We start from the raw sequence: 19,722 nt of genomic DNA on the forward strand, positions 1-19,722 counted from the left end.
TGTTATTTCCTCCGCGGAAAGCACTGTTGATGTAGAACGCCTTTATAGCGATCAGTAACAACAAGCCTCTGGGCAACAAAGTGAAGGGTCCTGTAACCTACGAGTGCGGCCATTCTGTGAGGTGACAACAGTTCCGGTTCTGGGCTATGTGCAACCCCTCTGTGTTTCCTCAGGAACATGGCGCGATGGATTTTCTAGAGTACGTTATCATGTCAAAGCAGTTTCCGCGTAAAGGGCTTAGAGTTGCGTTAATGGCTTCCGCCTATCAATCGACATATCCTGAAACCTCGTTGTCGGTTGTATTACTCGTTTGGTTTAGTTTTTTTCGACTCAAGATTTCTATGACGGTAGGAGGCCGCTCCTTTATCACAACTATCCCTTGCTTCTTTAGTCCCAGGATAACGTTGTTCGCTTTGGTGGAGTCCCAGAGCATTTTAACGCACCGTTCCAACGCCTACTGCAGCGCCAAGCTAAACTTGATTCATCTGCCTGTGCCCCTCAGGTGGGATCCGACTGACACTGTATGAGCCATCTCGCTAGCTATGTTGCCTTAGTTGGCTTGGAGAACATATCCTGGTGGCAGCGGAGCGATGCTGAAGGCTGTAATCTCCAAGGAGGTGGACTGCGCATGCGTGCTCACTGAGTCAGCTGTCGCCCACATCATTAAGAACTCAGGCAAAGACGCCAGAGACCAGGTCAGGATTCTCGGTAAGATCAGAAGGTAGCGAGGTTAGTCCAGGCCGGCGACGGTGCTGGCCTCAGGTACATACGTTGCGTCTCCTCTGGTCTGGGGAGTTCATACGTCATCAAAACGTCCAACTGACTCCCAGAGCAATGTTTTTGGGATATCCCGTTTTGGCAGTGGCTCGCACATCATGGCAAAAGTCGACAAAGACAAAGTTGATGGAGACCTTGCCTTCAAGGTCGGAGCGGAGAAACATAGTTGAATGCAGGAATTAGTCCGAACTAGGTTGTGAACTCCCTCGATGGAGCTGTTGAGTCGATGGCCAAAGGGGATATCGATTACTTCATGTGGGAGGTCTTCACAACGAAGTAGAGTCCATCCTGGTCTGATCTGTTCATAAATTAACCTGCCAGGCACCTAGTCGACAAGGGTGAATGGAAGTTAGTGAGGAGAGTCCCAGCTCCTTGGCCTGCTTTTGTCTTCGTGGTAAGCACTTGTGAGCTGCTGCGTCGAATCAGAGCACGAGTTTTTCTTACTAGGTGAGCGAGGATATCTCGTCTGATCGTTTAGAGGCAGTCAAAACAGTCGTACATGCTGTTCATGAAGAAATCGAGCGGATGCTAGGAGATCGAGATGAAACGCGCGACTTCATCTCCGAATTGTATGTGCTGCCTCTTGCAGTTCTGGGGAAGTTCCAGCTAGATACAACATGTCATCGGATGACACTGCAAGCTGGATGAAAGACGTCAAATGGCAATGCAATACTGAAGTCGACAAATCTGTGAGCCGCTCTGCTGTCACTCTAGTTGTACAGTACGACTTGTACTTTTCGATCGTTGCAGGCCCTATTATTGGCTCAAGATACCCTGCGTGACTGCGGTATTGTCGATGAACGGGCCAAGATTCAGCCAGACGATCTCATTGTTACGGGCTCTTGCGTACTCGCCGAGTCCTAGGTTTCATGTTTACCCCCGAGCGGGATCGATTAGGTATTGTTTCTTGAAAACTTCATTCTTGTTTCGCTATCATTAGTTGCGGACAAGTTTAGATCGACAGCACTGTATGACCCCGGGCCGTTCTGATCTGCGCTACCGTTACGCCACAGGACCGAATTATGGAGCGTATATGGTTCCTATAGGAACTATGGAGATACATCCTCGTGTACTGCTGAAGACCCGTTAACCCAGGATATGACCCCGGCCCGATTCGAACGGACAACCTTCTGATCTGGAGTCAGATGCGCTACCGTTGCGCCACAGGGCCGAATTATGAAGTGTATATGGTTCCTACAGGAACTATGGAGAGACATCCTCGTGTACTGCTGAAGACCCGCTAACCCATGATATGACCCCGGCCCGATTCGAACGGACAACCTTCTGATCTGGAGTCAGATGCGCTACCGTTGCGCCACAGGGCCGAACTACAAAATGTGTACACGAACTATCGAGATACATCTCTGTGTACTCCCGAAAGACCACAAATCCGTGATACGACTCCATTCCGATTCGAGCGAACAACCTTCTGATCTGAAATCAGGTGCGCTACAGTGGCGCCTATGGACTGAACTCCGAAACTGTGCTGCTCTAGGAGATATGAGGATGCGGCATTGTTTTTCGGCAGATTTCTTGACTCGTTTCGGCTCCGATTCGTGAAATACGCTTTGTAAAGCGATACGTCGTCGGCAGCAGAATAACATCATTTGAAGATTGACGTAATCCCACTCATGAAGTCTCAATACAACCTTGGTTCAACATTCGAAACCGCATTATGCACTGCTAAACAAGTCCGCGGAAAGCAATTCAAGTAAATGGAGCTCATCATTTATGGACCTCACTGGGTCTACGCTGCGCAAGCTCAGTGTCGATATCCCTGAACTGGCGCGTCATCGGAGGATACAAGAACGGCCTCAAATCGAATCTATTATCATCCGGAGAGTATGCTTCAGCGTGATACGAGGGAGTCAATACAGTGCCTACATCGCAACAACACTGTGCATGCCTTACATATATTGGCACTTACACTTATGCCTATTCCTGCAGTAACAGTTGAAGAAGTGTTTCACCTTGTTTGCGACTTCATCTGCACTCTCATTACGGCTTTCACCCCACATAATCCGAAGTTTGTGGAACATTTGCACCGGACCGCAGCGCTCCATCTTCCGAAGCCGGCCGAACCAACCAAGCTCCTGAGCGATACATGATGCGCCGTCGGACCCCTCCAAAACTCACATTGTAGGTCATGCCCATATCGACTTCGTCGAGTTGTGCCGGTTCTCCCTCGACTGTTGGTCGCAGCTCTGCCGTTGGAGGTGCTTGGACCTTCAGTGAAGAGGATGAACGTCATCTTACGAGTCAACTTACGATCTCGGCGAGCGCTGGGTATCCCAAATTGGTTGATGCCCAGACCAGGAATGACTTGAGATCTCCCTTAGAAATGCTGCCTATGGGATTAATATCACCCGAGGAGCAGTCGTACTTCGTCAAATAACCACGAAGTGCCTCATCGACATTACCTGAAATAGGATGCAATGACCATTGCTGAGAGTATACCCTACCAGTCGAGAGGACGAGTAAATAGCCTCCTCGCCTCCTAGCATGAGGGAGTAGCTGCGCCAGCATGAACGACATCACCATCCGACTTCGAGCTTGGATGTTCTGCAGTGCCAGGTCCGTCGTACGAGTGCCTGATCGTCCTCATCGCTGCCTTCTCACAGGTCGACGTCAGTCCTCACCTCCCTGAGACAGATATCTCGGTTTCAGCTCCTCATCGACTTTTCCATCTTCATTAGTGATGACATAGTCCGTGAAGGCCTCCTCAACAGCATCGCAAATTTTGTCGATCATCACAAATTTGTGATAGCTACCAACCTATAGACGATTGCGTGAATAACCTCCGCTACCAGCAGTCGCTCTCCTCAGTACCTGCTGGGCGATCCTCTCGGCTAAGTTACGAGTAGCTTCCCCTGAGTTTTTCGATGCCAAATATGCGGTATGAATAATGCAGTTGGCGAGCTCTTGAGAGGTCTTGGGGAGAACCTGAAAATAGTGAATCAAGAGACGTTCATGACAAGCGTCTTGAGGGCAATACTCAGACCGGCTGATAGGTTGATACCTCAGATGCAGTAATTCGCTTCACGTCCGCCTCAACTTGCTTATCCCCCTCGATGAGCCTGTCCATGACCAGCTGGCACATAGAACCGCATATCGCCAGGACCTAGGAAACACCCTACCACACGAGAGAACACCACATAACCGCTTACACTAGCGCTGTCAGCTCCACCCGAAAGAGGAATGAAGAACCCCGAAGCCCCACTACGACGTAGGTAATCCCAAAGCCAGCACGCGGGACCTAAGTAGCCACGAAATAGCCCTCAAACCACAGCCTAGTGGACAATTGACCTCGAGCAATCTCTTCCATAGGATCACAGACGATCGGTTTCACAGGAAGATTCGCCGATATGAACCTACAATACAACGTCATACATAGTGAAACGATACCGTACAGTACCTATTTGCCGGATCGCAAAGACGGAAGCCTCTACAGTCGACTCGAGGCACTCTTGAACCCGTCAACGCTGCTGCTTGAGTGCATCGTGACTTCTTGCTAGCACGATAAGAGCGAACCTGACAGCGGCATATGATGGACAGAGAGTGAAGTATGAATTATCACCTCATCAAGATCAACATTAGCAGTGATGACCTCAACCTCTTTGATGGCGAACTGAGACCCTTGCGCACGAACTTCGCCATTCACGGCGATCAATGACGAACCGTCGAAATACCTATACGATAGACCCGGCATAGCTCCAATTCCCGCGGACGGACCTAGTGAGTCTTACAGTCGTCCACCATCACAGCCCATGGAGTTGGCATATAGATATACTCCGCCAGACTTGGACGTAGCACCTACATAGGAGAACATCAAATTCAAGCCGACAACAGCAGCCTCACCGGCGATCAACTTCAGACGCTTTTTCAGTTTCCTCAACTCGTGATGAGATCCACTACCATTGGCAATAATGTCCACGCCATCAAGAGCCATAACTGAGAGCAGCACGATGATTCTTCAAATTAACCCTACTCGTTACTCGTATGAGGATTCTCAGGAGCCCATAGCTCCTCACAAGCCTCGCAACCCACAGCACAATCTGCTAGTTGTACAACTCCAAACCCGAAGGGGCATGTCTGCTGACGGACATCTGAGACCCGAAATTCTCACGTCGTCCGCAATGTATGACTTACCGGCCGGCAGGGCCTCTTGGACCACGTCGGGGACAAGCATCTCCTCCAGACCGCGCTCCATAGGCCACGGCGCGAACCACCTAAGCCGATTAAAAGTGACCATCATCGACTATACTGTCCTCAGTACCTTGACTCACGGTAGTTGCCATCATCAGCTAGGAGCATCTTGGGCCGCACGAGTAGTATGCGTCCCCGATAGAGGAAAACTCTACAGTTGTAACCAGTCGACTTGAATCTAATGATGATGGTAAACGCTACCACACCTTCACTACATCTTGTATTACAGAGCCGGCATCCCTATGTCCATCAGCATGTCCAGATCAGAGGTAGCTGTCTAAGACACACCAACCATAACACTACGAGGCAGATACCCTATCTATTACTATGATGTGTGCAAGGGATTCCCAACAGTGCTGGAATGTGTCCGTCTCGAGGAAGTGATCCTCACATCCGTAACCGGAGAGCTCCAATTCCGGACCGGTACTGAAAATTATGATTTCAAATGGATGATGCCGGGGAGAAAACGGAGACCGTGTGAACGACGATTCGTAGAGTGAGAACTCACCGGAACTTTGCGTTTTTGTTGTGAGCAATACGAATGCTCTCGATGACTCTTTTCTCGTTGCCGTCGAAATCGAGGGCCCACTGGTCCAGGTTGCAGGTGGCAACCACTGCCATTGACTGACCCACCATGAGAGAACGGATACCTTACTACGAGTAGGCGGATTGTACAGAACTTATGAGCGAGAAGGCAATACTTATAGCAACACAACTTCAACAGCACGTCGATGAGCAAACACACTACAGCGGAGCTTATGAGGTTGATGAGAGATGAAACTCTCAACGATCCATAACACTACATCAAGTTGCATGCAGAGTTGGAGAGCCCAATACACCCACTGGGGAAGACGAAGCAGAACTAGCAGTTACTCCTGGGAAAAATCAGCTTCATAAAAACACGCACAGCGACTACGGGAGCCACGAACCCCATGCCAAGTAGCGACGCTAAAGCTTGGAGTTCCCTCTATTGACTGGAGGGATCCCCAAGCTTAAGCGTCTATTCTAGTCACCTTAGCGACACTGAGAAGCCTAGCAGGATAAGCGATGACTCAAGCTCATAAGTCTTTGCATATCCTGCTAGGATCGACTCATCGATGCGCCACTACCTTAGAGACTGGAGTATGTCGGAGACCCCGATTCCCCCCAAACTACAACTTTTTCGTCCGATTGGTCTCGTGTAGTCAACCTTGCGCTACCGTCTACCAAGCTAGCACTGCGGTCCGCGCCACCGTACTGCGTACGAATATACCTACTGTTTAGTAGGAGGAAGCCAATCGAGCTGAAACCTTCTGATTTGAGAGAACGCTGTAGCATCTTAGTTGTCCCAAATGACGAGGTTTTGGGAGAACGTTGGATCGTCTTCGCATTTTCTCATCGTTCTCCGCCATTGAAATCCACCAGGTATCGGCTCATTCGGATCCTTCGTATGCTAACATCTAAGATGGTCCATCTCGCGGGAATCCCTACCTCCATGCCTACTTAGCAAACTTCAAACACAGTTGTCGGCGAATATACGCGAGTACGTTCCGCTTGAAAGATTCAAGTTTTCAAGATTTAAACGCTGCCTGTGTGGTACGAAAGGCACTCAGCCGAAAGGAACTGAATCCATCGTCAATTCCGTTCAGATGGAGTGTGCTTGTTCGCGCGCGTATGCACGAATCTCGCTCGCCCATTATTCGTTGCATGAAACGGCTCGCAGCCCTCAGGCTGAAATAGATAAGATAAGAAGCCTTATTACCTATTATGGCTATCCCAAGTGTTGTTGAGTCAACCAGTGCGGGTGTTACTACTAACATGGTGGAGAACCCGCTGGCTGAGCTCCTTGAAGTCCTCGGTATTGCTGAACCCTCACTACTACTATGGTTATCTGCCGCTGAGTTAGAGACTGCCATGGAAGGCCAACCTCTTAGTAAGAAGGTCTATCTACGACGTACCTTCTTCACCTATATAGACGCCGAAGGCCGTAACTCTCAAGCTGCAAGCCTCTCTCGAAGGTCAGCAAACACAGTACATCCACAGCAGGTTACAACTTCTGCTGCCACTGTGCAGGTCTACCCTCAAGGAGTGCCCCAGGCCCCTCTCATGCAAGGTCAACAACACCCTTGTAACAACGACATCACCAACGTGGCGTATTGGTGTGATCTATCCCACAACTATGATAAGGAGAAGGCGCTTGATACAACGAAGGCCATCAATGCTGTTTCCCATATCAAGTGCCCCGACAACAAACAGTACAAGGGAAACTCTGATAACAGGAGTATCAACTACTTCCTGAGTCTTATCCGCTGCGAAGCAAAACAAACAGCGCTGGGCCCTCGATTATCGTACATCTACCTATCCAATTGTCTTAGCCAGTCGGTCAAGAGGAACTTACAGATCCACTTGGAAACTACTATGGACCCCACTCTCTACTTGAACGACTATGTTCTGACACTATCACAAGCACTTGGCTACCTTCAACATAAGTACTGTCTGTCGAATTCACATGCGGAAGTCATGAGATACTTCTCTGACGTCAAGATGGACAATGGTGACATCAACATTTACGATTACCTCGACCGTATCGAATCTGCTGTTGCTATGTGTGCGAGTGTTGGCCTCCATCTACAACCCAGTCAAGTCAACCTACACTATCGTGAAGGCCTCCATCCCACTCTGAGGAAGACTGCAGACGAGAACTACGCGGCCATCGATGATGTCCAACAGCTTACGCAAGCCCTACGTAGCCATATCCGCTGCAATCCAAAGCTCTACATCAGCAATGCTAATTCAAACAAGGCCCCTCCGGTATCAACTGCTACTTCTACTAAGGCTCCTAATCCCAAGCTTCCTAGGGTTGAAGACCCCGAGACTCTCAAACTCTGTCGAGAGCAAGGGATATGCTTGGCCTGGACAGCTCGCAGGCAGTGCCGCTATGCCGATAATTGCAAGTACAAGCATAGTGACGTAGCCCGTTTACTACAACACCAAAAAGATGACTATCACCTCCCTCCTGGTTCTGACATGGTCTTAAGGTCTACTTTCTGTGCCGACAACAACTTCTTCATCGTTGCTGACACTGGCTGTACAAGATCTATTATATCTTGGCGACTTGCGACGGCCTTACTACAGCACTATCCTGACGGCCAACTCATTCCTTGTAAGCTCTCTTTTGATACTGCAACTACAACTCGATCTATGAGTTCACTCTACCAACTCAAGATCAAGTTTCCCATCTGCGATGGAAACCGTCAAGTCTCAACATTCACATGGTCACCGTCTATCATCAACGACGGACTACTACTTCACTCTGATGGACTCCTCGGTATGGATACTCTTTCCATCAATGCCGACGGTCTCCTCATCAACATCAATGGTTCATTGGTTCAAGCTTCAAAATTTCTTTGTAGCTCCCATTCATTGGATAAATATCGGTCATCAGGCATCACGTCTCCGACATCCACTACGAGCCCAATCGGTTCATCATTGTCAGAGCTATATATTTGCCCAACAGCCGCTCCTACTCAAGGTCCTATCCGGTCAACATTCGACTGCACGACCTCCACTAAATCTGATCTATCTACGCCTACTTCATCAACGGCATCATCAGATGACTCTATCGAAGGCCATCATATCGCCGCTCTCAAAGGCAAGGCCTCTAAAGAAAACTCGGACGACGCTATCTCCTACGACGTCGATTCACTAGGCGACACACCACCTACATTTCCTAAACCACCCGAAGGCTACCAACTACTCGAGACCATCTACAACAACGAATGGTGTACTATTGGTATCCTTTCTAATAAGGATGGTAACAAAGAGTATTTCGTTGACTACAGTGACCAACTACTGCGGCTAGCTCTAGACAATCAGCCGAAACCGGTCCCTTCTACTCACTATTTCCTCATCAAAGCTAGTACTGACGAGCGTCAACAAGCAGAACAGCGCATCGACGCCCTGATCAATGAAGGCAAACTACAACTTACTGGTATTGGTGATATCAACAACTACACTACAAATTGGTATCCACGTACTGGTCGCAAGCGGGTTAGACCTATACAGCCTACAATAAGGACTAATGACTTGCTCAAAAAGGCCAGCAAGAAGTTCCCAATCAAGGACTGCCAATCCAAGATACCTCGCATTATCAACAAGTACAGGTCATCTGCTACTGCTCATTCTATGGATATCAAGGATACCTATAGATCTCTACCCCTAAGTGAAGATGGTAGACGTCAACTGGCTGACGGCGATTTTCTGTATAAGTGTGCTGAGTTCTGTCATTCTCTCAAGCATACTGGTGCTCCTGAGATCACTGCTATTCTCAAGTGCTATTTCGATCCGAAGTCAACCACTATCGACTTCGATGAAGCAGCTAAAAAGGCCTCAAGAAGCTGCATCACTTGTGCTCTCGTCAAGACCGACCCTGGCGATAGACAACCCAAGAACCCCACCTCCAACGATATAGTCATCCCTGATCGACCATTTCAAGTAGCCAGTTTGGATGTACTTGGTCCTTACGTTACGACTACAACAACCAATGGTTCGACCGGTAAATTCTACTCCATCAATTTGGTCTGTCAGCTCACTAATCTACTCTTATGTTACCCTACTATTAGTGCGCCGACGGCCATCGATATACAACGAGCAGCCAACCTACCCCATCGGCTCTATCATTACCCACTACAGAGAATTTCGACTGACAACGCTAGTATCATCAAGTCAGCTTCAAAATCTATGCCCTCTGTTCAATTCGATTATGTACCTGTCTCTGCATCATGGTTAAATGGACATGTTGAAGCTCGTCATCGACTACTCAACCAACGACTGCGACGTTCTTTCTTGACAACTGCTTTTGTTGACGAGAAAACTTGGTTTGAAGCTGTCTCTCGTGCGGCTTATGAGATCAACTCTAGCTCCAATCTACTTGCACATGGACTCTCACCGCTAGACATGGTTATTGATGGTTCGGGTATTTCTCCTTTCGACACCAGCGAAAGATGTAAGCTTCCAGATGACAAATGGACTATTTGGAGAAAATATAAGCATGACTGTCGTGAACGTACTCTCAAAGCGATGGCCAACAAGACTGCTACTGGACCTCCACTACAAGTTGGTGATAGTGTACTTGTACACACTACGGAACCTCACCCGAAGGCCTCCACACCCTGGATTCCAAGAAGGAGAGTTATTGTTGAGATAGAAGGCAACCGTGCTTTGCTAGATGATGGTGTATGGCGCTCTACTGATAAGCTCAAGAAGCTAAATGATGAAGTGCTACCTCGGTATGTATTCAATGATACCCCATCTTTCATAACAGTATAACACTTTCGATATTTGCACAACTATCATTAAATTAGTAACTATCTGGGGAGGACGTGTTCGCGCGCGTGTGCACGAATCTCGCTCGCCCATTATTCGTTGCATGAAACGGCTCGCAGCCCTCAGGCTGAAATAGATAAGATAAGAAGCCTTATTACCTATTATGGCTATCCCAAGTGTTGTTGAGTCAACCAGTGCGGGTGTTACTACTAACAGTGCTACATCATGAGCCCTTCAACGTGGGAATCCTACTTACAAATGGTGGAGACATTTCCCTTCGGAAGTCGCAGGTTGACACAGCGAACTTCACGCCCAGCTAAGGGAAGCGACTACATATTTTAACGCTGATCGCTGTAGTAGGAACGACTCTAGCCAACAGCTTTCTCTGATAAATCTAATTCGCTCGCACCAACTCTTCCATATTTGCGCCCAGTCTGACTCTTTGGTGTTGAAAGACACTCCTCCAACATACGAGACTATGATTCGCGCGACCCACAATTTCCTCGTCTGTCGTGGTTCACGCTGCTACCTGACTGTCGCAAATACACGACAGACTCGTGCGCTGGGAACACAAACACGATACTGTATGTTAGAAAGTCAGTATCGAGCCTAGAATACAATCGATTAACTCATGCATTCATGAGATCAATGCTCATCACCGGCGGCTGAACTTGGGAAACGCCAGCCTGGACGAGGTGGATCCGGCCGAGCCTGAGTACACATGACTCTTCCCTCTGAATAGTGTCAGTTGGCCTTACTATGAGCCGAAGACGTGTGGAGTTTAGAAGCTGTTTTGCGACTGGGTAATGCGAACTTGGACCCAACACTCGACACCGATGGAGCCAGGAAGCTCTTGCTTTCGTGGAAGGAAGGCATCTGACAGTGGTATCAGCAGGCAAGTTCATACCATTCCTTCCATACTTCGAATGCTACTCTGTCACCAGCAACCGATCCTCCTGCCACCGATGCCGGCGCACCTCTCTTACTCTCGTTCCGATACCTGAGGTGGACCCATCCAAACGAATGGAGAAGCAATCAGGAGGCATGGCACTCCACCTTGTTTGGCGAGAAGGGAGTCTAAAGGCAGTGCGGCCACTCTCTGACCGCCCTGCAAATGGTACAGTCTAACAGGAAGAAACCAACTATCATTCCAGCGCCCTTCAGGGATTGATGACACTAACCTTAGGGACTAGGTCAAGCGCTGCTGGAGGCAGTGGGGTCGTCTCAGGATCGGAGAGAAGCACAGCGCTCGTACTCCCTATATAAGAGATTCGTTCAAATGACGGATCGTAGAAGCATATGTCATTAGTTCACCTATGAGATCCACAACACCATAGAGAGGCTTTCCAGTAGGGATGTTCCGTGGGCCATCAGCCACTACGGCACCATCAACGAGGATGAAAAGTTGGTCCACTGGAGACTTCGAGACTAGGAGACCGACCTTCTGACCTGAACGGTCGAGCCACGACCTCACCACATGAAAATAATACGCTCCTCATAACCCTTTTAAACCATTGCATTCGTGTGTGAACCTCCCGAATTTGGCCACAGCCTATGTCGATCACTCACCCATCAGAGGTGGCGAGAGACATATTCAGAGAATGTTGTCTTGCTCAACTGATGCGGCGCACGAGCATAGCACAGCTATGATAGCAAATTCAGACGTGCCCGCATATTCCCGGAACTCATATCCCAACGGCAACGCCAAGCAGGTCCGCTGCTTCGCGACTTTAGTTTTCCTCTCTCTCACCTGCTCTGAGATCCTTGCCACTCCAATCACAAGTAGCCCAGTCGTTGAGTATCTAAAAGTTCATAAAGTGAAAGATCGCCCCTTGGTCCTACCGGATCCCACACTTGGCCGTCGAATCCAACTGCCCACGTATCAGGAATCTCATCACAAGATGATGGTGCATTGGATCCACCGCGTACCTCGAGCAATTCTTATCCCATCGATGATAGCAGAGCTCTACTGCTCACCTCCTCAGGTCGTGTCGTCGTCACGCCAACTGTGAGACCATCTGAATACCTCGACGACTCTACAGCGCCTGCTTCAATGGTGACTTCGAAGTAATACCTCGCAGAGAACTGATATGACCAGATTGCTTACGCTGAAGTCCCTGTTTACCCAAAGGAGGTATCATAAGGCAGAGGCCGATCAGTCATGACAACACCGCACATGGCCTCGTCCTTAGCTGCAGTATCACAGTCATACTCAACTCTCATACCGTCTAGTGATAGGGTAAGATACGACGAGAGATTGTTGGGATAGAAGGCCAGGGTACCAGGAGTAACTCGAGACCTGATCACAACTTCTTCCCATGACCATCAAATCCTGCCAAGTCAGACTCATATGAGTCACATCATCATCGAAATCTAGCATGCTTCAAAACACCGGTGAGACTGTCAGATTTCTCAACTACTAGTTGGTGAGACTAACAGTAGCGAGCTGATTCCGATGGTATCTCTACCGGAAACTACAGTCGCATACAGGCTGCCTAGGTTCGTAAGCCAGCTCTACTCACCTTGACAAGTCTGAGTCACCACGCCCAGCTACCAGCGACTGCTCACTTCTCTGTACTATCGACTGAAATGAGTCGGATGAGCATTGAAACCTCGATAACGAGGAAAGCGCAAATTCAAATCATATACTCCACATCATCCCTATCAGTAGACGATGAGGAAGAAGAAGGTTCACCATCTGAGTAGGTGAGCCAATTACTCCCTGGGCCGCAGCCGGACCTGCCGTGGCCTCTATGTCCTCTATCCTCGCCACCAGCGCCTAGGTTGACGAGATTAAGCACTCCGCTCGCCTAGTATGAACGTAGTAGCACCTGACGCTCCCCGACAAGCTGATCCACTTCAGCCGCCCGTTTTTCGAACTCCGCGCGAGAGACCTGCAACGCGACTAGGGTAAACCTATCCCGGTGCTTACTTTCTGTTCCTCCAGTTGGCGTACAAGCTCTGTCTCTCTCGCTTCCAGCTCATGTATTCGATTGGTCAGCGCCGAACTGGCCGTCTTTTCCTCGGCTAGATCCTGCAGGGTACTGTGCACCAAATTCACGGCTCGAGCAGCGAGTACCCTTGCCGCCTACCTTCTCGGTCTCCTCTAGCTTCATCAGCAGCTTATGCTCGGTCTCGGCAACACGTAGTTGGATATCCAGCTCCGACTCACCCCCTCCTCTGAAAGAGAGTTTCGTCATAGCGCGAACCAGTCAATGGGAAATAGGACGCCCTTATAAACTCACTCAGGGTCATTTCCGCCATCAATCTTGTCTACTTCCTCCATAGTGTTTCCCTCCATCTACGGACTCGATATACTCTCAACGCCGTACACGGGCATTCTACCTCGACCGCAACCAAGGCGGCCTCTCGCTCCTCCAATTCGCGCTCCCTCTCCGCCAGCAGCTCCTCCAACACTCTCAATTGCTAATAGAACGACTGACGGAGGGCTGACTTCTGCTGCTATCACTTCTCCTTTTCCCTCGACTTCACCGCCACGACGACCAGCTTCCTCGGCCAACTTTGAAGCTTCCAATTCTGCTATAGTTCGCTGAAGGCCTTCACATTCCTGCTTCGACGCTTCCTGAATGAACGACATATAACTGCAGCACGTCGAGCGTCAACCAGACCGACCAGCCTGGCATAATTCGCTTTCTCCCGTTCATCCGCCTCAGCCAACCGGGTCTGCAGACTCTCCAATGAGCTGTTGAGATCCCCTGTGACACGTGCTTCCAAACGACTAGCAATGAGAGTCTCCACCAGAGGTCCGCTCAGCTGCCTTCAGAAGCTCTTCGAGCCTCGAAATCTCCGCCTCCCTCTGCTTGGCCACATCCTCGACCTCGCGCTTCTCCTGAGGCCATCTCTCCTACTAGGCAACACACCTGGGGTACCCTACCGCTTCAAGTTCTCGAATGGTGGCCAGATACTTTTCTCCCTGCTCCTCAGAGGACGTCTACTCTCAAAGCCGATCTTCTATTCAGCACCGCTAGCTTCGGCTCACCCGTGCTTCCTCTACTCTCGCCTCTACTGAGGCCTTCGTCTCCTCCAGCTCTGTATTGAGCCTAGAGATCTCATCCTGAGCTGCCTCGAGCTGTTGCTTCAGACTGGCTGAAATCACAAGTAATGAAGAGCCGTCGAGAGAAACTTCTTCCTAACCAATGAGTTCCTGTACAGCCCTTGCTTCGCTGTGCAGCTCCGCGACTTCTTCACGAAGAGATCCATCAATTTCAGTTTGGTTCTGAAGCAGAGCCTTACAACTTTCAACCGAGTCCACCAACGAGTCACCCTGAGAGCCTCTATCTCCCCTCGGGCTTCGTCTAGCTGGGCACGTCGCTCCTCCTGGCTGATAGTCCATGCCTTCTGCTCAGCTTCCAGCTTACCTAACGACGAACGCTCGTCATTGCCACTACTGCGGTCGATTGCATCGGTACTCATCGCATCTCGCAGGGTCTCTAGAGCCAGTTCCTTCTCCTCCATTGCAAATCGTAAGTCGTTAGTGCTCCTCTCAAGATCCTGAGATGAACCAGCTCAGTCCACCCGCACCATAGAGGACAAAATGGCTACTTCCTTTTCATCTTCTTTACGTTGTACGTCTGTATGCAATTTGTCAACCGTCTCCTGCAGGCTTGTAATTTCGCCCAACCTTGCCTCTGAGCGCTATCGCACTAGATGAAGTAGGTTGTAAAAGATCCCACCTGCAAGCGTGGTCGCCTCCGCCATCTTGCCTTCCATCTCGGCCATGGCTTCAGTGAGGCGTGTGCATTCCTAAAAACAAGTCAAGACTCTCCGGCGGGGTCGAGAGGCACATTGACTAAGGCTGAACCGGCTGACCTGGGACAGCTCTGATTCCCGATTTTCGTCAGACGTTACGGTCTCCTTCAAAGACCTCTCCAGCTCATCGCATTTCTCCTGAGTAAAGCTGTGTTACTTGCCAGAATATCCCGGCCCACCTTAGAGCTCTCTAGTGCGGCCGTTCCTTCTTCCACTCTCGTCGCCATCTGCTCCAGTTGAGCCTTCAAAATAACCAACTCCTGTTCGGCCTTGCCTGAGCACCCACAGGCCCTTGTCTCCTCCATAGGTACCATTCGTTACGTGTGGCGACCTCGGCGGCCTGTCTGCCCGTCTCAGCTTCCTTCACGCATACCTCCTGCTTCCACATATCCTAAGCCCGAGGTACTCGCCCAAAACCAAAACAGCAGAGGGCTCGACCCTCCACAGCCTCACATCAGCCAAGGTCGACTTCACCGTTTCCAACTCCTTCACTCTCTCCACCAGCTCATGATTTTCAGTCTGGAGATTTTCCAGCTCACCTTTTGCATCATCTACCACAACGATCATTCGATCCCATTCAGTATTCTGCTGGACTCACTGAGCTGCGAGGTCAAAGCCTCTCCATCAGTCGCAGTTCCCTCAAACGCCTCAATGCGTTCTCCCATAGTTGTATTTTCTTGCAACAATTGAGCCTTGAAACCTCGCATAAATACCGGTCGGTGAGAAGCCTACCTTCTCAATTTCAATCCGCTTCAAAATCGTCTCGAGCTCCAACACCTTCCTCTCAGCCTCCTCCATCCGAACCAGTGACTGAGAAAGCCTTCGATTGCCAGATCCCAGTGACCCCCCATGGTTCAATACAACATGGCCGAAGCAACGACGCTATAAAGCACTCCTAGCGTAGTCCATCAGTAGACTTTCATTTGTACAGGGCCAGACCCCCCACCTCGCCTCACCTGTTGTAGATCCTCGGATGTCTTCCGTGCACAGTCTTCCATCGTAGTCTGTATGCACCAACGATCATGATTCTCGTGAATGAGCATCCCTCACCTGCTCAGTCTTCGCCATGGACAGCTCCTGCCTCGCCTCACCAAGCAGACCTATATGTTCTTCTAACCTTTCCTCTGCAGTGGACTATAAACATATTACAATCAGCAAATTTTACGGACGGCAGAAAATATCACTAAGGCAGTGCCTCTCATCTCTAGCTCTTCCTGTACCGCCTCCAGCCGGGCAGACATCTCCGCAATCTTCTCCTCCAACTCCCCCTCGCGGTCACTAAAGTTCCTCCTGAGCTCCTCCGCTTCCCTCTCAAGTTCACCTAACCCAAACCACGCGTTACATTCATTTCCAAGCAACAACGACATCCGTCTACACGACCACCCATGAAATTACTTTCTCTCTTGTCAGCCCTCCCTCGGGCGTCCTCTGCAACTTCTACGTCTCGTATCTGCTCAATTCAATAACCACACACTTCGGGAATTAACCACCTTAGCTTGTAGTGTATCTATAGTAGCAGACATAGCAGCAACCTTCTCACGATGGGCTTCTGCCATGCCTTCGGCCACTCGGGCATGTTCCTACCAAGACCTGTCCACCATCCAACCCTGCACAAATTCCTACCTCCTCAAGCTTGGTTCGCATCGACTCCACCATGCCATCACTTTCCTCCTTAGCGCGTTCCACGACCTCCTGGGCTTTTTCAAGTTGTTCCTCCGCCTCCTCCAAACGACCTCTCATCTCCTCAACCTCCTTCTCAAGTGCCGCCTAAGGAGCCAAGCTCTCCGTTATAACCATCGCCACGTACCATCACTTTTTCACTTCCAAGTCTCTGCTTTTCCTTCGCTATTTCAGCCATACACTCCGAGCTCTCGCTGGCTTCCTTTTCCTGCATCCAGTTCCAATATAGAGGAGACTCCAACCTACATGCCGGGTGATTTCCATCCGAGCCTCCTCCAGTAACGCCTTCAACTTGTCAGTCTCTTCCACCACTCTCTTCACCTCCAGACGATTGGACTCCTCCTCCGCTGCATACCCTAAGGATAATCGCATCTGCTCAACATGGCCTTTTCAAAAGCCCCCTCACCCTTAAGCTGGACTTCCAAACCTTTTACTCTCGCCACCAGCCCATCCCTCTCACTTTTTAGAGCCTCTGCACGCATCTGAAATGTGGAAGCTCTCCACTATGGCAAGGCGTTCTCCGCCCAGAGATGAGGGCTCGTGCCATCGTCAAAACCCATCGAGCCTCTCACCTTGCCCTCCTCCTCAGCGACTTCCAGTTCTTTTCGGAGCTTAGCCGTTTCTTTCTCTAGCGTTTCCACTAACTTCGTCTGCTGTACCTAAAGTGATCGGAGGCCAAGACAATCCAACACAGGCCGAATTGCCGCAGCTCAAGTGAAGCCCATCGTAAACCTCACCTCCGCCTCATTCTTCGAGACGAGCTCCTCGGTCAGCTTGGTTTCCCTAGCCTGCAATCCCTCAGCGGCCTTGCGGAGCTCCTAAGAAACCCGTCACAGCTCTAGTAGTAGTTACTCTCCACCAGACCTCGTTGGTCTCCACCAGACCCCTCATCTCTGCTCGAACCCTCTCAAGCTCCTCATCCACCACTGCCTTCTCAGCAATCAAGCTCTGAGGCCAAGGATCCATGCAGGAGGTAGCGTTACGGGATGTTCCCATCCTTTTCTCATACAGGGGCTCAGCCCTCGATACCTCATTCATGCGAAGATATCGATCCCGCTCCTCCTCCAGCTCGGTCAACTGCAACCGCATCATCTCTTCCTGCACGGGAGGCCCCTACAAGCCACCATCCCCCCACATGAGCCCGACTGTGCCTCACTTCCGTCATGTCCCCGCCTGCTCTCCCGGCAGCATCCCTTTCGAGGTATCCATCTTCAGCTTCCCCTATCAAAAACCAACTGGGAGGAAGTACGGTGTCTTCACAGAAGTACTCAGCTTGAGCTCCAGCTCCTCGACCCTAGCGCGTAGCTCTGCCGCCTCAAAAGTGCCGTCAGGGAGCTGCAGAAATGATGATCTACAGCGGGTAGGTCCCACCCAGAACTAACCTCGCCCTCCCCCGAGCTGAGCTCTTCCGTCGTTCCGGCCCGACCCTGTAGCGGTGATGAAATGAGTAGCAATGTCCCATTCTAATGCTACCTCGTTCCTCTCGAGCATAGACTGGAACTGGGCCACTCTGGCAACGGCCTCCTCCAGCCGAGCCTGTAACGCCGCTGTTCGCGCCTTCTCAGCTGTCAGCTCAGACGCGATAGCGGAATCGCCTAAAGAGGTATATAAACGATAACTCCATGCTATGATACCAATGCCCGCCTCCTGCATCTCCCTCAGCCTATCATCCCGGTCCCGAAGGGCTTTCGATGTACGTTCGCATTCAACTCGCAGTCCCGCCTGAGTATGCAGCCCTAGCATAGGCCAAACCCCACCTCTCCCACTTTATCCGCTTCCAGCTGGTCCCTAGTCGCCTTCAGCAGCACTATCTCCTCCTCAAGCGCAACCTGGGTAGTGCTGGGCGCCTCGACATGGGGCATCTGAATGGGACTTGAATCCCCATCGCAGCTGGGCCTTCCTGACCTTCTCTGGTACTTGACCAGCGTGCCCCCTCCAAGCCTGCAACGCTGCCCGGCCCCTCGCCAAGCGTCGGTTCCTCCTACCCAGACTCCCACTTCAGTGGACCTCACTAGCATCACAGCTCTACCTTATCCTCGCCTCGGCCACGACCCTCTTGGTGATAGCTTGGCGCGTGAACACGGACCAGCAGCGAACAACAGCAGAGGAGACTGTATCTGGGAAGCTCCGTCCCTAGGAACACGAGAAGAGCTCACTACGTTTCTGTCTGAGGATCCACCCCTTGAGAAGCACCTTAGTTTGAGGCTGTCTGTAATGGCGAGTGTGGCTCTGCTTGAGCATAGCGTCTAGCTTGTAGACCTGCACACTACCCCTACGGCGGCTGGCCTACAGCAACCATACCGTCCGCTCGAGCTGCTCGCTCTTGGCCTTATGACGACCAGCATCCTTCTTGGCTCGGATCATATCAGCTACTACTACATCAGTAGCAGCAATACTCCTACGGAGCAATGCCTTAGTCTGGACCTAGCAGATCAGCACCAATAACCGACCGCCCTTCATCAGGGCAGGCCCCTAACCCTGGGAGTGGAGACACCTACGCAGTATCCCTCAGTGGCTTGCTTTAATCTCTCCGAATCCTCGACAGACTTCCTCCCTCCCCCTCCTCCTGCACTGTGTCTGATGTTGTCAAGCCTCTTCAGACCAGCCACCAGTCCCGTAAACGATTCTTCCAGGGTCTGTCACTATTTTGTCTCTCCAACTCCACCGTTGTGGGAAAACATGCACATGGTCAACTACATTTGTTAGTGGCAAAATAAAATTGCAAGGAAATTCTCGGAGGTTTTCATTGCCTTCTGTTCACTTCTATACGAATTCATGTGTAAATTTCTAGGAAACGCCTGACCTCAGCTGAGGAAAGCGAAATTATTTCCCACTGAACTTCCCACTGAGTCGCCAAGCCCTGCCTGTAGTCTCTCCTTAGCCTTCTGCCCTCCAAAGCGATCCTCGCCGTCCACAGCCTCCCCCTCCCCTTCAGAGTCGGTCCAGGCCTCCGCCTCCAAACGATATCTACACCATCCGATCGCC

The 19,722-nt window shown here is 50.5% G+C and overlaps 5 protein-coding genes and 2 non-coding genes across 7 annotated transcripts in view; 3 read left to right on the forward strand and 4 right to left on the reverse strand.

Annotated features, from left to right (window-relative positions):
- The window catches only part of Pmar_PMAR000858 (hypothetical protein), a gene marked incomplete at both ends in the record, with an annotated part of 557 nt that extends 527 nt beyond the window's left edge, over positions 1-30 (forward strand). Inside the window, one exon of the mRNA XM_002778974.1 lies at positions 1-30. Coding sequence (XP_002779020.1) covers positions 1-30 — 30 coding nt within the window.
- Positions 31-341: 311 nt separating this feature from the next.
- Positions 342-823, forward strand: Pmar_PMAR000859 (hypothetical protein; the record flags this gene model as incomplete). Its single annotated transcript, XM_002778975.1, has 3 exons — positions 342-521; positions 555-721; positions 763-823. 3 exons carry the CDS (start codon positions 342-344, stop codon positions 821-823), a joined length of 408 nt encoding a protein of 135 aa, XP_002779021.1.
- Positions 824-1,876: 1,053 nt separating this feature from the next.
- Pmar_PMAR000860 lies at positions 1,877-1,948 on the reverse strand. The gene has a single exon. It is a non-coding gene; the product is annotated as a tRNA-Trp (tRNA).
- Positions 1,949-2,030: 82 nt separating this feature from the next.
- On the reverse strand, positions 2,031-2,102 carry Pmar_PMAR000861. Its single transcript has one exon. It is a non-coding gene; the product is annotated as a tRNA-Trp (tRNA).
- A 395-nt stretch (positions 2,103-2,497) lies between these two features.
- Pmar_PMAR000862 (conserved hypothetical protein) lies at positions 2,498-5,639 on the reverse strand. Its single transcript, XM_002778976.1, has 20 exons — positions 5,492-5,639; positions 5,310-5,409; positions 5,211-5,260; positions 5,054-5,161; positions 4,927-5,006; positions 4,773-4,883; positions 4,636-4,728; positions 4,524-4,590; positions 4,355-4,466; positions 4,193-4,308; positions 4,084-4,148; positions 3,945-4,033; positions 3,797-3,898; positions 3,607-3,720; positions 3,417-3,552; positions 3,240-3,368; positions 3,046-3,197; positions 2,914-3,003; positions 2,705-2,870; positions 2,498-2,657 (listed from the first exon to the last, which is right to left on the reverse strand). Exons 1-20 carry the CDS (start codon positions 5,617-5,619, stop codon positions 2,503-2,505), a joined length of 2,163 nt encoding a protein of 720 aa, XP_002779022.1. The 5' UTR covers positions 5,620-5,639; the 3' UTR covers positions 2,498-2,502.
- Positions 5,640-6,729: 1,090 nt separating this feature from the next.
- On the forward strand, positions 6,730-10,290 carry Pmar_PMAR000863 (hypothetical protein; the record flags this gene model as incomplete). Its single annotated transcript, XM_002778977.1, has 2 exons — positions 6,730-8,125; positions 8,576-10,290. The coding sequence occupies 2 exons, from the start codon at positions 6,730-6,732 to the stop codon at positions 10,288-10,290; spliced, it is 3,111 nt and encodes a 1,036-aa protein (XP_002779023.1).
- A 741-nt stretch (positions 10,291-11,031) lies between these two features.
- Positions 11,032-19,722, reverse strand: part of Pmar_PMAR000864 (liver stage antigen, putative) — a gene marked incomplete at both ends in the record, with an annotated part of 10,262 nt that continues 1,571 nt past the window's right edge. The window contains 56 exons of the mRNA XM_002778978.1: positions 11,032-11,163; positions 11,209-11,287; positions 11,344-11,411; positions 11,469-11,545; positions 11,602-11,736; positions 12,038-12,089; positions 12,130-12,216; positions 12,265-12,361; positions 12,413-12,586; positions 12,810-12,871; positions 13,007-13,066; positions 13,119-13,181; positions 13,220-13,321; positions 13,380-13,467; positions 13,533-13,588; positions 13,633-13,713; positions 13,757-13,870; positions 13,921-14,003; positions 14,047-14,137; positions 14,183-14,239; positions 14,288-14,394; positions 14,443-14,524; positions 14,572-14,666; positions 14,697-14,799; positions 14,851-14,936; positions 14,982-15,051; positions 15,118-15,195; positions 15,237-15,331; positions 15,379-15,448; positions 15,511-15,608; positions 15,656-15,749; positions 15,790-15,867; positions 16,014-16,061; positions 16,108-16,191; positions 16,242-16,378; positions 16,453-16,507; positions 16,548-16,637; positions 16,681-16,824; positions 16,871-16,945; positions 16,984-17,093; positions 17,144-17,219; positions 17,310-17,396; positions 17,475-17,555; positions 17,602-17,850; positions 17,894-17,958; positions 18,006-18,072; positions 18,120-18,164; positions 18,211-18,332; positions 18,372-18,459; positions 18,504-18,599; positions 18,643-18,718; positions 18,767-18,854; positions 18,897-18,996; positions 19,039-19,161; positions 19,236-19,314; positions 19,584-19,704. Coding sequence (XP_002779024.1) covers positions 11,032-11,163; positions 11,209-11,287; positions 11,344-11,411; positions 11,469-11,545; positions 11,602-11,736; positions 12,038-12,089; positions 12,130-12,216; positions 12,265-12,361; positions 12,413-12,586; positions 12,810-12,871; positions 13,007-13,066; positions 13,119-13,181; positions 13,220-13,321; positions 13,380-13,467; positions 13,533-13,588; positions 13,633-13,713; positions 13,757-13,870; positions 13,921-14,003; positions 14,047-14,137; positions 14,183-14,239; positions 14,288-14,394; positions 14,443-14,524; positions 14,572-14,666; positions 14,697-14,799; positions 14,851-14,936; positions 14,982-15,051; positions 15,118-15,195; positions 15,237-15,331; positions 15,379-15,448; positions 15,511-15,608; positions 15,656-15,749; positions 15,790-15,867; positions 16,014-16,061; positions 16,108-16,191; positions 16,242-16,378; positions 16,453-16,507; positions 16,548-16,637; positions 16,681-16,824; positions 16,871-16,945; positions 16,984-17,093; positions 17,144-17,219; positions 17,310-17,396; positions 17,475-17,555; positions 17,602-17,850; positions 17,894-17,958; positions 18,006-18,072; positions 18,120-18,164; positions 18,211-18,332; positions 18,372-18,459; positions 18,504-18,599; positions 18,643-18,718; positions 18,767-18,854; positions 18,897-18,996; positions 19,039-19,161; positions 19,236-19,314; positions 19,584-19,704 — 5,120 coding nt within the window. The remainder of the gene's footprint in view (positions 11,164-11,208; positions 11,288-11,343; positions 11,412-11,468; positions 11,546-11,601; positions 11,737-12,037; positions 12,090-12,129; positions 12,217-12,264; positions 12,362-12,412; positions 12,587-12,809; positions 12,872-13,006; positions 13,067-13,118; positions 13,182-13,219; positions 13,322-13,379; positions 13,468-13,532; positions 13,589-13,632; positions 13,714-13,756; positions 13,871-13,920; positions 14,004-14,046; positions 14,138-14,182; positions 14,240-14,287; positions 14,395-14,442; positions 14,525-14,571; positions 14,667-14,696; positions 14,800-14,850; positions 14,937-14,981; positions 15,052-15,117; positions 15,196-15,236; positions 15,332-15,378; positions 15,449-15,510; positions 15,609-15,655; positions 15,750-15,789; positions 15,868-16,013; positions 16,062-16,107; positions 16,192-16,241; positions 16,379-16,452; positions 16,508-16,547; positions 16,638-16,680; positions 16,825-16,870; positions 16,946-16,983; positions 17,094-17,143; positions 17,220-17,309; positions 17,397-17,474; positions 17,556-17,601; positions 17,851-17,893; positions 17,959-18,005; positions 18,073-18,119; positions 18,165-18,210; positions 18,333-18,371; positions 18,460-18,503; positions 18,600-18,642; positions 18,719-18,766; positions 18,855-18,896; positions 18,997-19,038; positions 19,162-19,235; positions 19,315-19,583; positions 19,705-19,722) is intronic.

Source organism: Perkinsus marinus (genome assembly GCF_000006405.1).
Source record: "Perkinsus marinus ATCC 50983 genomic scaffold scf_1104296948084, whole genome shotgun sequence".
Classification (NCBI taxonomy): domain Eukaryota; phylum Perkinsozoa; order Perkinsida; family Perkinsidae; genus Perkinsus; species Perkinsus marinus.

Bases quoted from the DNA above. Each gene is read 5' to 3' on its own strand.
- Pmar_PMAR000862 (XM_002778976.1), bottom strand. From the start codon at position 5,619: ATGGTGGGTCAGTCAATGGCAGTGGTTGCCACCTGCAACCTGGACCAG. The intron at 5,261-5,309 runs GTAATAGATAGG...GGTGTGTCTTAG, and splicing joins AATCCCTTGCACACATCATA to ACAGCTACCTCTGATCTGGA. The intron at 3,721-3,796 runs GTATCAACCTAT...CACTATTTTCAG, and splicing joins AGCGAATTACTGCATCTGAG to GTTCTCCCCAAGACCTCTCA.